This window comes from Dermacentor silvarum, chromosome 7, assembly GCF_013339745.2.
Source record: "Dermacentor silvarum isolate Dsil-2018 chromosome 7, BIME_Dsil_1.4, whole genome shotgun sequence".
NCBI classification, from domain to species: Eukaryota; Metazoa; Arthropoda; class Arachnida; order Ixodida; family Ixodidae; genus Dermacentor; species Dermacentor silvarum.
Genome location: NC_051160.1, coordinates 54,088,614 through 54,101,760, shown reverse-complemented (window position 1 = coordinate 54,101,760; position 13,147 = coordinate 54,088,614). Strand labels below are relative to the sequence as shown.

The window sequence follows — 13,147 nt, the reverse complement described above, 5'->3', positions numbered from 1 at the left end:
TTCACCCTGCGCCACCTACTGGTGCTGCTGAGACATGTGCGGGTGGCCTCCGACACGAAAAGCGTTGCGCAATCAATGACTGCGAACGCTGAGAACAGTACCCGCGCTTGCGGCGCACCCAGTGGCACACACTAAGTGGCCAAAGAGTGGCACCTATGTACACATTGGAACATACTCAGTCATCCAACTTGATCAGACGGTTATTGGTTCCAAAGCCTGTTCTCTCAGCACAGCACCCCATGCCCTACCCATCCGACTGTGAACTGCCCAGTGACCCAGGTAGGCGAGAGAACTGTTAGATACATACAAACATACTTACATGCATAAAGACATGAACGCAAACATAAAAAATTCACAAATGATTACAATACTCCCTAATGCAAAATTTGAGCGCAGCTCTATAGTGTTTCTTTTTTCTTCTCGCGCTTTCGCCATACCCTCTTCCTCTGCTTTCCTACTCATGGTTCCGCTGCACCCTCCTCCTCCGCTTTCCCCCTGGCACTCTCTACGCTATCGCCGTCTTTCATCCCCCGCTGCGCTCTGCGTTCGCCCTTTGATCCCTCGCTGTGCTCTTTAGCTTGGTTACACCGAGGGACGCCTACACTCAACGCAGGGATGGGCGCCTAAAATCTGGGCTCTAAAAGCCCTCAGAAAGTGCGAGCAGTACGTAAAGAATGCTAACACACTAAATGCCATTCGCATGGAGCAAGCACAAAGGAGCTGTTTCCTCCTGAAGGGAACAGTGTAGCAAAGGACGCTCGCACTGGAGAGTGATTTCTGTGCCAGCGCGTACTACTTCCCGTCTTACATGTTATCGCCGTTGCAAGGTGCTGACAGACGCCAACGTGCTGTTGGCGCTCACGCCATGTAGTTAAAAATGCGGGAAGTTGTACCTTCATTAATAAACAGACCAATGTCATCAATACATGGTAAAGTATGTTAAAGTGCTGCTCCTGCCTTCTCATGTGCAGGTCATCGTTACTGCGCCATGAGGTGACCTACCAGACTTGGCGCCAACAATGAGAGTCCTCGAAGAGGTATTCAATGCCTCCATGTTGCTCGTCACCACCGAAGTGTCTGGCGGCGGTGGTGCTTTCGGCGACACCATCTCCGGAAACGAAAGTGTCGCCAACGTAACCACAAACGCAACCAACGACACAGGTGCCACCACCGACGGCTACCCCGCCTCACCTTACACCCTAGCCGAGGTCGTAGTGCTCGCCACTCTGTCTACTTTGGCCGCCGTCCTCACAATTATCGGCAACCTGATGGTCATGGTCTCGTTCAATATGGACAAGCAGCTGCGGACCATCAGCAACTACTTCCTGCTCAGCCTTGCCGTCGCCGACTTCTCCATCGGGGTCATCTCTATGCCCCTCATGACCATGTACATCCTCTACGGCTACTGGCCCTTAGGAGCGGTCGCCTGCGACATCTGGCTCGCCTTCGACTACATGAACAGCAATGCGTCGGTTCTCAACCTGCTCGTCATCTGCTTTGACCGGTACTTTTCGGTGACGCGGCCGTTGACGTACCGAGCAAATAGAACGCCGCAGAGAGCCGCCATCATGATCGCCTTAGCATGGATCATATCCTTCCTGCTGTGGCCACCCTGGATCTTCGCTTGGCCGTACATAGAAGGCGAGCGCATCGTTCCACAAGAACACTGCTACATACAGTTTCTAAAGACCAATCTCTACATCACGTTCGGCACAGCCATCGCAGCCTTCTACCTGCCGGTCTCGGTAATGTGCGCGCTCTACTGGTGCATCTGGCGCGAGATGGACAAGCGCAAAAAGGACTTGGGCAAGCTTCAGGCAGATCGGAGGAAGGGCGGCAGTACGCGGAAGTCCACATCCAGCGACGGTACCCTCGAATCTAAAGACTTCCGCAGCAGCGACTCTACCAAGTCGCGTACGACGACGACGTCGCAACTGCCTTCTTCGCTCAGCCTCACGATGTCCAAGAGCTCGCTTCCGAAGGAGACGAAGACGCGCCAACTTCGCGATTTCCTGCGATCCTTGCCTCACGTCGGAAATAGCAAACGATACGACGACAACGCAAGTTATGCAGGCTCGCCTGGTACCCACACGCCGCCCTCTGTCGAGACGTCGGTGGAGTCCGTTTCCACGTCGCTCCACGAGGTGCACCGGGTGGAGTTCAACTCATCCGGGCGTCAGGAAAACGGTAACGAATGTGGTGTGGTAAGCATTCCTGCGTCTGGCCACGGCGGTCTTCCATGTAACGAGATGCTGGAGGATGCCACGGTTGCCTTGCCGCCGGCATCGCGTTCATCCGACTCAGTCTACACGATACCGATTGAACCAGTGGCGCAGCCATCACTACAAGAAGAGCCAGCGCAGGTAAGTGGCATCTCGAGGAAGTTTGTGTCAATAATCAAAAAAGAGTGGGTAAAAAGTTGGATTGCAAGTCAGTTTCTAATGTTATCTAATTTCGCCCCTCTGTTTCTGTGCACAATTAGTTGGACCTCTGACGTTCACAAATTTATACACACTAATATTGCCATGGTAAGGAACTGAGACAGTTTGTTCGAAAAGCAGTATGGATCACTATACTATTTGGCTTCAAAACATATGATAGGATAGGAATAAAGTTTATTTGTCCAGCGGTTATGGCTGTTGGTGCCCGGGGCGCGTATTTTGCTTCCGTGGATGATTCCACACGCGAGAGAGAAAAAAATGAGGGCGAGGAGGATGGCACGACCTTTTTTGACGATGATGACGACGCTCGAACGCGATCATATGGCTCGTATGAATGCATGCTCTGGAAGTATGACTGTATGGCGCAGTGGTTGCGACGCCCGCTTTGGGATCGGAGTTATCCCGCCTCGGCAACAAAGTGTTTTTTCTTTGTATCAACATTTTCTTTTTTCCCTCTATGTTTGGCGGCGCAGTTGGTTGTGCCCCGGTGCCGCGGCGGAAGCCGTGGTGCCGGGCGCCGACGCGAAGCGGCGGTCGTTGGGGTATGGCGGAGCGCAGCGTAGCAACACCCCGAATAAAAAAATACTGCTCCAGCCAGGTAGACTGCTCCCTCCCTGATAGTGAGATTATGTTTGGATCATGAAAACAGTGATGCGTTTGTTTAGGAATACCATCGAGCCCTTAACAGCAGCTACAGTTGTGCCTAGTCACCACCAGCCCAGCGTGTTCTCTGTTCCAACGCCGGCGGCGTTAGAACGGACGTGTTCCGCCGGTGCCATCCTCCTCGCCCTCCTTTTTTTCTCTCTCGCGTGTGCAATCATCCGCGGAAAGCAAAAGAGGCGCCCGGGCCTAGGCTTCCAGGGGTCCATCGCCAGAGAAAAATCTTACGAGATCCTCGGCAATGGCCCTGGCCCGCTGGATGGCCCACTCCTGGTCCTCGGGTACCTCGCTGAGGAGGGCGGCTTGCCATCTCTCAGCGATGCGCCCGGCTTCAGAGGATCCTGCGGTTGTCATCCCCCTTCCTCTTGGTCCTTCTTCCCAAAGCATACGGGCCATATCGGCCCCTTCGTGCTCGCACCACGGGCAGCCGGGCGACGCGGTGCAGCGCGGGCCACAGGCGGTGCAGGTGGTAGGGATTGGTGAAAGTGCCCGTCTGCAACCGCCTCAGGTCGACTGCCTGGGACCTGTCCAGCCGCCCGTGTCGTTGCGGATATTTCTTACGTTCCTTCCTGTAGTGACCAAGAACCTTACGGTACGTGGCCTGAAACTCCCCGACAAAACATACATACACTTCTATTAGAGAAAAAAAAACCTGCCTACTCTCGGGGAAGGAGGGGACAGAAACGTTGAAATGGAAGTTACGGAGAGGGAAATATAACTGCATTTTGGGTTAAGTCGCGCCTAAACGTAATCACTATGACGCACGCTGTAAAGTACGGCATTGCAATGCGGAATAACTATGGCCACCTCGGGTTCTTTAACGTACTCTTAAATCTAATCACACTGTGAGTGTATACCTTACTGCATTTGCATTTAATGTGCTTCAAAATCGCGCCCTGCTTCGCTAACAAAGCATTTCCTTATGCTTTGTTTCGCAGCGTAGAATCGCCTCACTGGCATTTTGCATTTCGCACCCATGCAGCGGTGGAGATTGAGCCAGCGACCTCGAGCTCAGATGCGCAACGTCATTGCTACTAAGCTACCGTGGTGGGTAGGGAAAACAAGCAAAGATATAGTTGTGGATCTCAAACTAAGTTAAAGCAATGACAAAGAATATTCTGTAGCAGCAAGAACAGAAAAAAAAAACATTGCAAATCACGCTTCAAAAATATGACTCGCCATCCCAGCCCTACGAAAGTGGATATCCATCGAATATATTGTCCATCGAAGTCCATCGGATGTCCATCGAAGTATTGACGGAAAACCGTCAATACAACTGCTGAGGGGGGCATTCTTTATAAGTACGACATCATTATATGGCCCATGAAGCAAAAAATCCGGCGTAACCATCCGATGGTACCAAAACGCATGTGGCCAAGTGGTGATGTCAAGTTTGACACGAGAAGATTAGAAAAAAGAAGATTGGAATTAAATTACGTTTGAGTTCAAGTTAGTAAGTATAGCTGGACAAGTTGTGTAATGCTTAGGTCGGATAAGCTTTGCTCTGTTAAAATAACAAGACTGCCAGTTGAAGGAAATACAGTAAACGGCAGCAAAGGCATAGGATAGGCTCTGTGTACATAATACATGGGTAACTTCAGATTGTCAGTAAAAGCATTCACTGTAAAGTGACACAGCCGGGTGAAAATGACGATCATAGTGACAAATATAATAATCTTGATCCTACGGGAATTCCCGGATTCCGAAAGCAGTGACAATGCTGTGGTAAACAGACCGTTTTAATAGGATCTCCTGTACTTCTCGCAGACCTGCGCTTCTCCCACCGTCGAGGAGGACACAGAGAAGCCCAACCCAGGCAGAATGCCGTCTTCAGAGAAGGCGGCGGCACCTGAGGACTTAGCGACAGCCAAACAGATAGCAGACACCGGCTTGGAATCCATTAGGAAACCGCTCACGACCAGCGTGGTCCAACCCCAGCTGGTGGTCGCCAAGCAGCCGCCCATCCAATGCAGGAAGAAAGCGAAGCAACAGGACAAGAAGCAAGACCAAAAAGCTGCCAAGACGCTCAGCGCCGTCCTGCTGGCCTTCATCATCACCTGGACGCCGTACCACGTGCTGGTGCTCGTCAAGACCATGTCTTCCAGCGACGACGCTATTCCGGTGCACCTGTGGAACTTTAGCTACTACCTCTGCTACATCAACAGCACGGTGAACCCCTTGTGTTACGCGCTGTGCAACGCCAACTTCCGCCGGACGTATATCCGCATTCTGACTTGCAAGTGGCGTAACAGGTGGCCGACCGCTGTCACCCGACACTCCAACAGTGCTGCAACTCTTGCGCAACTCGAAAACAGTCAATGCGGCAGCTCTTCATATCGAACTGCCCTTTAGCATCACTTGTGCATGTGGTAACTGCAACATCAGTGTCATTTTCCCTGTCTTACCACGGCTATCAGTATGGGAACTTTTGAAGAAACCTGACTTGCACCTCTCCTCAAGCCCGCATTAGTTGAAGAACTTCTTGCGTCGATACGGCTGCCGTGCTTTCAAGGTAACACGATTTTCTTTAATGTACCTTTAAAAAATATATAAAGAAAGTGAACTCAGACGAATCTTGCCGAAAGTAGCGAGACACAGAGAGAACGAGAGCTGTTTAGCAAGCCCTATAAAGGGTTGCCTGGTGGCTCTGGCCGAGATGTTTTGAAACAGGAACAGTTTTCGCATCAAATGCAGCCAGTAGGCCTGAAGAAGAGATTTCGTTTACTGCTTGCGTAATTTGGCCTCTCTCAAGGACTGCTGTTTGTCTACAGTATGCTATGAATGTTTATGACATATAGGGCTAAAAAATTCTGGCATCGCAAGTTTTAAGGAGTGCAGCTTATCCTGGCCACTACAATTAGCCCTGAAGAAGCATCAATTTTTTAAGCGTCGGGACACCCGCCGGGTGGCTCAGTAAGCTAAGGCGTTGCGCTGCTGAGCACGAGGTCGCGGGATCGAATCCCGGCCCCGGCGGCCGCATTTGGATGGTGGCGAAATGCAAAAACGCCCATGTGCTTGCGTTGTAGTGCACGTTAAAGAACCCCAGGTGGTCAAAATTAATCCGAAGCCCTCCACTACGGCGTGCCTCATAATCAGAACTGGTTTTGGCACGTAAAACCACAGAAAGACGAAGAAGCGTCGGGGAGCTCCATCACATTAAATTACCTTCCTTAATCCTATCTAAATCGAGTTTTGTAGCTGCTGATGTTTTTCCCATTCTTTTGCAGCACAGGAGTATTTATAGGACTGTCAGCCGGCGGCCAGTCCTGGGCGGCTTGGACGGAGATCGATACTGTTCATCGGAGGGAGTCTTTAAACACAATCAGCACCGAGCGCAGTGTTTCGTGCAACCTATGTGCTTACGTGTCTGTTTTGTATTGCTGTGCGAAGCGTGTGGTGCTTGCATTAGGACTTCCTGCATTTCTTTACACTGTGTGACTCTTTGCTAGAAGGCGTTCTGCGGAGGAGTGTGACAACACGCACCGCGATGGACCGATGGACATTGTTCCGTCTAAAGACGCATCACGTGATACTGCTCATTCGTGGTGTGTGTGTGTGTGTGTGTGTGTGTGTGTGTGTGTGTGTGTGTGTGTGTGTGTGTGTGTGTGTGTGTGTGTGTGTGTGTGTGTGTGTATGTGTGTGTGTATTGAATATATGTTTATCCCACGTCCTTGAGTGAAACACAAGCGGACTGGTGCAGATCAAATGCGACTAGTACACCCTAGTGACAAAGACAGTGCTGGCGACTCATATTTCAGGAGAGGCTATTTGTACATATGCGCACATTTGCCTCCGTTTACTAAAGTTCTCGTACTACCCAGTGAACAGTGCGCTTGTCGCAAAAAAGGACGAAAGTTGACTGTCCAACCGTGCAAGAACTCTCTCAAATGAGGCCTCAATATCACACGCGTATTTTTTGTTTGCAAAACAAGAGTTTCCATCACTCCATTTGCTTATACGAAACACGTGTGCCAGGCTACGACATGCTGAAGCGTTGGCGCTACGAACGTCATTTCGACTGGCTTCATGGTACTTTTAAAGATGTACACTTACTGAATGCTTCAATGGCGCCGCATCGTATCGCATTCAAAGGTATTTCTAATGTCTTTACGATGTACCAAGATTGCGGTCGAGATTAATTTGTGCATTGACATATCCAGCTTCAAGTCAATGGGCATGGCACTGAGAGAGAGAAAGAACTTTATTTAAAGTAAATATCGTGCTTGGTTACTGTGGTCACTGAAAGATTTCGTCGCATTATTGTGATCAATGAATGCGAGTGTTCCCAGTCAAGCGAATACTCGTTGTGCGATGTTGCCTTGCGCTCTCCGAGTGCGCGAAACGTGTGCTTAGCCCCGTATTCAGAAGTGCATATTAACTTGAAGCGCATGCTTGACTTGACATTAATGACGCCTGGCGTCAACGTGCCCAGGACGCTCATCACGTTCCTTCGGCGCGTTTACGACAGCCGTGATTTAGAACAAGTCAATTAGTCTCCGTTTCTATTAGGTCTCTGTGTAAGTAAGCCCAGTGTGTGCAGGTTTCTGGTTGTCTATATTTTGTGCGTTTTTAGGTGTCATTGACACCATTGCTAATATTCGTAATTAACTCAACCTTGAACATTCATGACTTCCGTCACACATTATGCTACTTACGGCATCAGCAAAACAATTTCAATTTCCTCTGCCACAGATTGCGTGCCCTCGAACTGCATCGATGCACTGTCACATTCGTGAAACAGACGCACGTACTACGCTGTACCACTTGATTTCAGCCTTCATGTCTAGGCTGCAAATAACATAATTCTTTTCCGCGGCATCTGTGGTATCTAGATGTTTGCTCACGACTGTATACTGCCACGTTTACTTGTTTATCTTTCATCCGTGACCGCTCTTGCACCGGCTCACAAATGTTAACCGTTATCGCTCGAAGCAGGACGCGCCTACATGTATCAGAAGTTTCTCGAACGTTATCGATGCTTCTTTCCGTTGCCTGTTTTCACCGACGCTTATGTTATCTGATTGTATGACCGACGCGAATTGTGTAGAACTTTCTGGAAGACACGCGAGTACCAGGGAATAATCTGGAACATTCGATGAATCGTGTATCAAAGCCGACGCGTTTCGCCGCTGATGAGATTTCGACGATCGCCGACTGTGTTCGCCGCTATCGTGCTTCGAGTGCAACTTGCTTTTGTGGGCACAGGTTCGCCCAATAGAAAGTTCGTTTCGTCATTCACAGTTTTGCGATGGTTTTCTTCAACGTTACTACAACGTGAGAATACACACATGACGTCTCGATATACCGGGTGTTCAAAATTAAACTTTACAGAATTTAAAAAAATCGCCTGTGGCCTGTAGCATAATTCTTATCCTTGAGCTGGGTTATTCGAAGAGTAGCACGAGACATTGTGCTATTATTCGACATTAGTAGCACGAGAAATCGAAACACATAATCAACTAATTAACAAAAATTGACCAATGAACTTCTTAGTTAATTACTTTAGGACACATATTGCAATTTAGGAATTGTATCCAGTGAGCTTTCAAGACGCATCCACAAGAAATGAATTTCCAGGATGACACCGGTTTCTAGATATTATTTCCCAAATTGTGGGACGAAATACACGGCCGTTCCAGTAACTGTTGTGCCTCAACGTATAAAACAGCATTTTTGGTAAAATAAGTGGAACAACAGTGCATTTTACAGCGAAGCTCTTAAGGTATCACTCTTTGATGGTCGGGTCCGGATGTAAAAAAAAAGCGATCTGCAACACGGTTCCTACCTTTGTATGCGCTGTGCTTTCGCCGCTCAGTTTCCGTTGAAGCGATTAGACCGCATGAACCTTCGCCCGCTACTGCTGGCGCGCTTGCTCACGCCAGCGTTTTGAAGGCGGTTGTGTGCGGTCTCACAAACAACGCGCAGAACTGTTGTCGACGGCTGCAGCGCTTTGCTCGCGTTCGCACCGAACGCGCGCGGCGTTGGTGATGTGTTTATGAAGAACGTGCCAGCCTTTGCCGTACACCCTATGGCGGTGTACCGTAGCGACCATAAGACCATGGTCCCTGTGGTCACTAAATAAATGAAAACCACCGGATCATATCTATTTCTTATTCTTTATTAGTTCAAATAGCCAAATACACCATCACATCTTAATAGTCATAATTGTAAATACATAATTCCCACCATAGTACAGCTTCGCTGGTCTTCCATCTCCACCCCAGTGGAAGGGCTGACAGTTTTTACGGCGAGTTTAATGGCGCATATCTCCAAACAGGTATCATTTTCGAAATCCATTCCAAGTGGATACGCTTGACAAGCTCACCGGCTGCAATTCGTAAATTGCAATATCTATCATAAAGAAATTAACTAAGAAGATTAATTAGTGCATTTTTTATTAGTTGAATTCGTGTTTCGATTTCTCGTGCTATTAATGTCCCCCTCATCGAAAAGCCCAACTCAGTGAAAGAATTATGCCACCTGCCGCAGGCGATTTCTAAAAATTCCGTAAAACTAAAAAATGAACACCCTGCATTCTGTGTACATAATACTGAGTCTTTGTGACCTCAAGTTAGTGTGACGATTATGTTTTGTAATCTGCCTGTGAGTGAGTGAGTGAGTGAGTGAGTGAGTGAGTGAGTGAGTGAGTGAGTGAGTGAGTGAGTGAGTGAGTGAGTGAGTGAGTGAGTGAGTGAGTGAGTGAGTGAGTGAGTGAGTGAGTGAGTGAGTGAGTGAGTGAGTGAGTGAGTGAGTGAGTGAGTGAGTGAGTGAGTGAGTGAGAACAAAAGCTATGGAGTGATGCTGGCATTGCTCCTCCCATTTACATATATCGCATTTCTCGGGAGACCAGCTATCATTTGTAAAGATACAAAATCTGCGTCTCCAAGCAATTGCATCAGTATCCATGACACCACATCCTTATAGTTCAAAGCACCGTTCCTGAAGGGAGCATGGAATTCCCAGACGATGTCACTTCGGACTGCATAGGCTTTTTTTGTATCTAACAGGTGCAGCATGACCTGCATCCCACTCTAATATTGTCTACTTCAAGGCTTTGCATCTAAATGTCGCATATACATAGACACTGATGTGGCGAGAAACAGTACATTTCAGAAGCAATGTTGAAATCATTTTGATTGAGTCAGATCAAGCGAAAATGAAAAGGGTAGCGTTAGCCTCAAAGCCGGTTTTTTGAAAATGTACACTCGAATGTTTAAAGCGAAAATGTTTATTGTGCTGTGACCTGTATGCGAAGGGACGAATATGGCGCTGCCAGTTCTCTATATCTGCGGTGTACATATGCTGCTAGTGCCATCGCAATGGGGAACTTTGCAACGACCTTATCTGTTCAGCAACATAAACGTCATGACTCTGGCCACGTTTTGCTGTGACAACCACCTGTTTCATTTTTCGCGCGTTTTTCAATCGTAATTGGGAGTTCGCGCAATGACCTCCCTTCGTCAAAAGGTGGCGCCGGGGCACCTGTAGCGCGACATATTGTCCGATAGACTTCTTTCCGACGGTGCATTCTCGGAACACGCAAATTTTTGTGCAATTATTCCGTCGCGTCTAACTTCGTACACTCGGACAATGAATCACTTAAGGAAAGGCTCTACCTCCATATTTATGCTACACCAGCTGCAGCACCGATATCGGGGATGTATGATGCATCTTAGCCTGAGCTAAAGATATACCGACTATTGCGACCATTTTTTTTAAACACACACATTTAGCACACAAATGTAGCAAGAACAAATGCAAATTAGAAAAATAACGCACCAAATTCAACTCTTTATAACTTCCCATTGAAAACAGATGTCACGATTCCGTAAACAGAGTCATCGAAGACATCACAGTGGACAAAATTGATATATTTTAATTTGTTACAACGTAATATTCTTAATAGAACTTTTCAAAACTGGCATTGACAGTTAAACGATTTCACGCAACCTGTAAAATAATGCATTTTCCCGTACATATTAGTCACATTGTCACAGTGTACAGGACTACGATATCAATATTAAATCATAATGATACGAAATCGCAAAAGCGCCACTTAATTATTGTTCATTTAAAGTTTGAGAAATGCTTCACAGTTTTCAAACGTCCGTTTGCAACGGTTGCAAAGTCAAATTTATTCTAAATGCAGTGGATCTCAAGCAAGCAATTCTGTCGTTGCCAATTTTACTGTGATGTTCTTCGCGTAGGTTGCTAATAATTGCATGGGTTTTCCGTAAGTTTTGAGTACAATTCTTATCCACTTGATAAAGATTCCGCAGCACCTCATCAACAGTTTTATGAATACTCCCCGTGATTGCTCAGCGGGTTTGTCATTGCGTAGCTAAGCACAAGGTCGCGGAGTCAAATTCCGGCCGTGGTGGCTTCATTTCGGTGCGCTCTAAGTATAAAAACGCCTGTATACCGTGCATTCAGTGCTAGTTAAAAAATCCCAGGTTGTCCAAATTAACCCGGAGTCCCCCATTACAGTGTGTCTCATAATCAGATTGTTGTTTTCGCACGTAAAAACCCAGAATTTAATTTAACGCTTTGATAAGCACGTTACGAAATGCACACAGGATTATCACATTTATTACGGCAAGTTTTAATGTTTATTGACAGCTTTTTTTTTTCTTTGTGCTTCATGTAAATAAACGAAGTATGCTACTATGAGACTGTATGCCACGAGGCCACTCATATTGCACAAGTTCTCGCTTTTATTCCTTTCCTCTGCGCCAATTACCTTTATATTCGGTACTTGGCTCCGGCGTACATTGGCAGTTTTGAAGGCTGACCCGGATGTAATCGTCAAACAGATGTCTATTTTGTGTTCTTGCATGTCTTCTCATGTGCTATCCAACACGGTTTATTATTCCGACGCGTCAATTTGCATATTTTTTTTCTCTGCGTATTTGAATTTGAAGCCAGTGGTTCGAGGCCAATCACATCATCATCTCAAGCCCACCATGGCAGCTTGATTGTGGTTCGACACGCGCTTATTGTGCCATCGCATTATTCGTTTCTTTAGCACGAAGCCGAAGACGAGAGTGAGAAAAATTATCACAAATAGCTTATAGCGTTGCCTACTTTATATGTGTTATCGTAAGTGCAAGGAATCGAAAGTCAGCCTTTTACTACCCGACGGCCTTCGATTGCTGCGTATGACGGGGGGAGGTTATCCCCCGGATGCAACTTGGCTCAACAAGGCCGAAGCGCTTTGCCGCAGCCACGTGCAGCAGACAACCAACGTAAGTACAAAATTCTATTGACGGTAATAAAAAAACGAGGATCTCTGCTTGTGTTTATGCGGACGAAAACGAGATGCCGTCAGCACCGAAGGCGTGGAAGATCCCCCGATGGTCAGCTATGGACTCCGCGTGACTTAAAAGAAACGTGGTAAATTAAAAAAAAGCAACAGAACAGACTACACTTCGTTAAAAACAAAGAAAAAATGATCCACAGTTACCTACAGCAAGCGGAAGCTTATAAAAAGCGCTCCACCCCAGTGCCCTCGAGTAGACGCTGGCGGTGACCGGTTGCAAAATTTTACGAAGCCTACGCGTGTCTTCCGAATTGCATGGCGCGCCGGTGGGCTCCAACGCCGAGAATTGTTCCCCGCCTTGCCGCACACCCAGTTGCACATACTCAGTCACCAAAGTTGGCGAGATGTTTATTCAGAGCTTCAATGAATGCACTTACTGAGTGCATTCATTGCGCAGGTGTCTAAAGCGTCGGCGTGAAACGATCATTGAAAAGCGGCACATTGCCCATTGCATTTGTGTCGCAGCCTGCTAAAGCGTCCGGTTGCTATCCTTGAGCAACCCTTGTGACCCGGGTTCGATTCCGCCCGGCATCTGAGAAACTTGAAGGATCTTTTTCGTCATTGTGGAACAGCACATACCTGCAGTGGCACGTACCCAGGTACCCAAACTGCCATCGAAGACGTTCATTTAAGAGCGCCATGCACCTGCGGGCACACCCAGTTACCTAAGTTGGCAGCAAATATTTTCATTGAGCAGTGGTACCACCCAGTCCATGCACCATCTACA

General features: G+C 47.7%; 1 protein-coding gene across 1 annotated transcript; it reads left to right on the top strand.

The window, feature by feature from the left end:
* The first annotated feature begins 732 nt into the window (after positions 1–732).
* Positions 733–6,628, top strand: LOC119458865 (muscarinic acetylcholine receptor M1). The gene is made up of 3 exons (XM_049670700.1): positions 733–2,363; positions 4,869–5,613; positions 6,329–6,628. Exons 1-2 carry the CDS (start codon positions 1,020–1,022, stop codon positions 5,451–5,453), a joined length of 1,929 nt encoding a protein of 642 aa, XP_049526657.1. The 5' UTR covers positions 733–1,019; the 3' UTR covers positions 5,454–5,613; positions 6,329–6,628.
* Positions 6,629–13,147: the final 6,519 nt, after the last annotated feature.

Bases quoted from the DNA above. Each gene is read 5' to 3' on its own strand.
- LOC119458865 (XM_049670700.1), top strand. From the start codon at position 1,020: ATGAGAGTCCTCGAAGAGGTATTCAATGCCTCCATGTTGCTCGTCACC. The intron at 2,364-4,868 runs GTAAGTGGCATC...TACTTCTCGCAG, and splicing joins TACAAGAAGAGCCAGCGCAG to ACCTGCGCTTCTCCCACCGT.